This window comes from Pantherophis guttatus, chromosome 2 (assembly GCF_059756535.1).
Source record: "Pantherophis guttatus breed Tessera chromosome 2, ASM5975653v1, whole genome shotgun sequence".
Classification (NCBI taxonomy): domain Eukaryota; kingdom Metazoa; phylum Chordata; class Lepidosauria; order Squamata; family Colubridae; genus Pantherophis; species Pantherophis guttatus.
This window is the reverse complement of record NC_142064.1, coordinates 121,618,170-121,620,794: the sequence shown is the minus strand read 5'-3', so window position 1 is coordinate 121,620,794 and position 2,625 is coordinate 121,618,170. Positions and strand designations below refer to the sequence as shown.

Sequence of the window (2,625 nt, the reverse complement as noted above, 5' to 3'; positions counted from 1 at the left end):
GAGACTCAGGGCAGCTTACAATGAGTTAAGCAATAGCCTTCATTCTTTTGTATATTTTTATACAGAGTCAGCTTATTGCCCCCACAAACTGGGTCCTCATTTCACCTACCTTAGAAAGGATGGAAGGCTGAGTCAACCTTGAGCCTTGGAGAGATTCGAACCAGCAGAAATTGCAGGCAGCTGTGTTAATGACAGGGTGCACTAAGCCCCTGTACTATCAAGGCTCTTAATAATTCAGGATAATTTTCCCTGTAAATAAAAATAGACATTTCCAGCCAGTTTTTGTAAGGAGAAAACAATGGAGATTTGAGCACCAGACTAGGAATCCATGTGATGTAGTCCTGAGATAGGCACAAAGGCAGCTGGGTGACCATGGACCTGGTCACTCTCTCTAGAAAGAAAGCAATTGCAAAACACAAAAATGTAGCCAAGAAAACTGTGGAAGCCAATATTCAATTGAGCACACACCGAAACACACAAACACTTACAATACTTTAAGCACACTGAGATCCCTAGCTTTTGCCTTTTAAGAATCAGTTTCTTAAAAGCAACAATACATATCAGTTACTTCATACACTTCAACCAAAATGCTCCCAGTTATTTTTTTTATTTTTCAGCAACCACACTTTACAAAACTCTGTAATGTGAGCAACAGCTCTGAAAACTACCAATGTGAAAAGGTTTGGAGGTTCAAAGGTGAAGAGGTTCTTTCAGACAATACGCTGTGCAAAAGCAGCATATTTTCTGACAGTTGAATTTTATTTCAGGGAGCAGAGTGCCTTATAGTGTTATTGACAGATCTGCAGACACCTTTTTATGTTGAGAAACAGCTAATATAAAAAGTAAGCTTGGTTGCACTTTGCGATTCTTTTACAGACAAGAGACTAACAGAAAAACTGGTATGCTCTAAATGCTAGAGAACAAGATAACAGAGTTGGAAGAGATGTTGGATGTTTCCTAGTCCAACTCCCTGCTTCGGCAGGAAACCCTACACCACTTCAGACAAATGGTTATCCAATCTCTTCTTAAAAACTTTCAGTGTTGGAGCATTTACAATTTCTGGAGGCAAGTTGTTCCACTGATTAATTGTTGTAACTGAACATTGGCCATTAATAGCCATGCTTATTTGTACCCGTGGCTGAGGGTGCTGGGTCCACTAAAACCAATTCCTTACCAGTCTCTTGATGGCTGCATGCATCTCGCTGTTCCTCAGGCTGTATATGAAAGGATTGAGCATAGGGGTGACTACTGTATAGAATATTGATGCCACTCTCAGCCTCGAGACAGAATAGGAAGATGATGGGCGGAGGTAGGTGCCTATCACCGTGCCATAGAACAAAGCCACGGTGGTGAGGTGGGCACTGCAAGTAGAGAAAGCTTTGTACTTTTTGGATTTAGATGGAAGCTTCACCACCTTCAGGACAATGAAGATATAAGAGAAAAGAATGAGAAGCAGAGGCCCAAGGACAATTGCTGTCCCTTCACTGACAAGAAGCTTATCAACAATGGAGGTGCCGGAACAAGAGATTTTCAATAAAGGGTGGAGGTCACAGAAAAAATGGGGGATTTCTCGAGAAGCACAGAAGGTAAAATTAGAGAACAACAGGGTGTATAACAAGGCATGGGAATGAGCTAGTAGCCAAGATCCAGCAACCAAAACAAGGCAGTACTTGAAGCTCATGACTCTGGCATGGTGCAAGGGGCGGCAGATGGCTACATAGCGGTCATACGCCATGGAGGCCAGGAGAAAGTTATCTGTAGTAGCAAAACTCAGAAAGAAATACATCTGTGTCAGGCAACCATTATGGGATATTGCTTTTGTCTGGGTCGCTAAGTTGTACAGCAATTTAGGCACTGCAGCAGAACTAAATCCAAGGTCAGCCAGTGATAGGTGACAGAGGAAGAAATACATGGGAGCTTGGAGGAGATTGGTACTGGAGAAGATCAGCAAGATTATCAAGAGGTTTCCTAGCAGACAAAGCAGGTACATACAGAGGAAGATGGGAAAGAGAAAACCTTGGTGGTCTGGTGAGGAGGAGAAACCCAGGAGGATGAATCCAGCAGAGATGGTTTGATTCTTCTTTTCTGCGTTCATCCCGCAACTCAGGCATTTAGGATCAAGTTCTTCTCTACTTCTCTGCTCTGTATTTCAGATGGATCCAAAAGTACTAAACTAATTTGAGAGGAGGAATTTACAACTGTCAAATATCTTTATTCAAAGTATTTTTTCTTGTAGAAGATATCTACAGTAACTTTTTTCAATTTATGTTTCAGCAACAGAAAAAAGCACCTCCTCTAAATATGGCCAATATCTCTTCTGTTTCACCTTTTGTGAGTGACTGATAATCCTACTGACATGTTAGGACCAGAGGTGGTATTCAGCAGGTTCTGACCAGTTCTGGAGAACTGGTACCAGAAATTTTGAGTAGTTCGGAGAAATACCACCTCTGACTGGCCTTGTATGTTGTTCCACTGATTAATTAATCTAACTGTCAGAAAATTTCTCCTCAGTTCTAAGTTGCTTCTCTCCTTGATTAGTTTCTACCCATTGCTTCTTGTCCTACCCTCAGGTGCTTTGGAGAATAGTTTGATTTTCTCTTCTTTGTGGCAACCCCTGAGATATTG

At 41.6% G+C, this 2,625-nt stretch overlaps 1 protein-coding gene across 1 annotated transcript; it reads right to left on the bottom strand.

The window, feature by feature from the left end:
* Positions 1–1,139: 1,139 nt before the first annotated feature.
* LOC148115295 (olfactory receptor 1L6-like) lies at positions 1,140–2,095 on the bottom strand. The gene has a single exon (XM_087885040.1). It carries the CDS (start codon positions 2,093–2,095, stop codon positions 1,157–1,159), a length of 939 nt encoding a protein of 312 aa, XP_087741166.1. The 3' UTR covers positions 1,140–1,156.
* Positions 2,096–2,625: the final 530 nt, after the last annotated feature.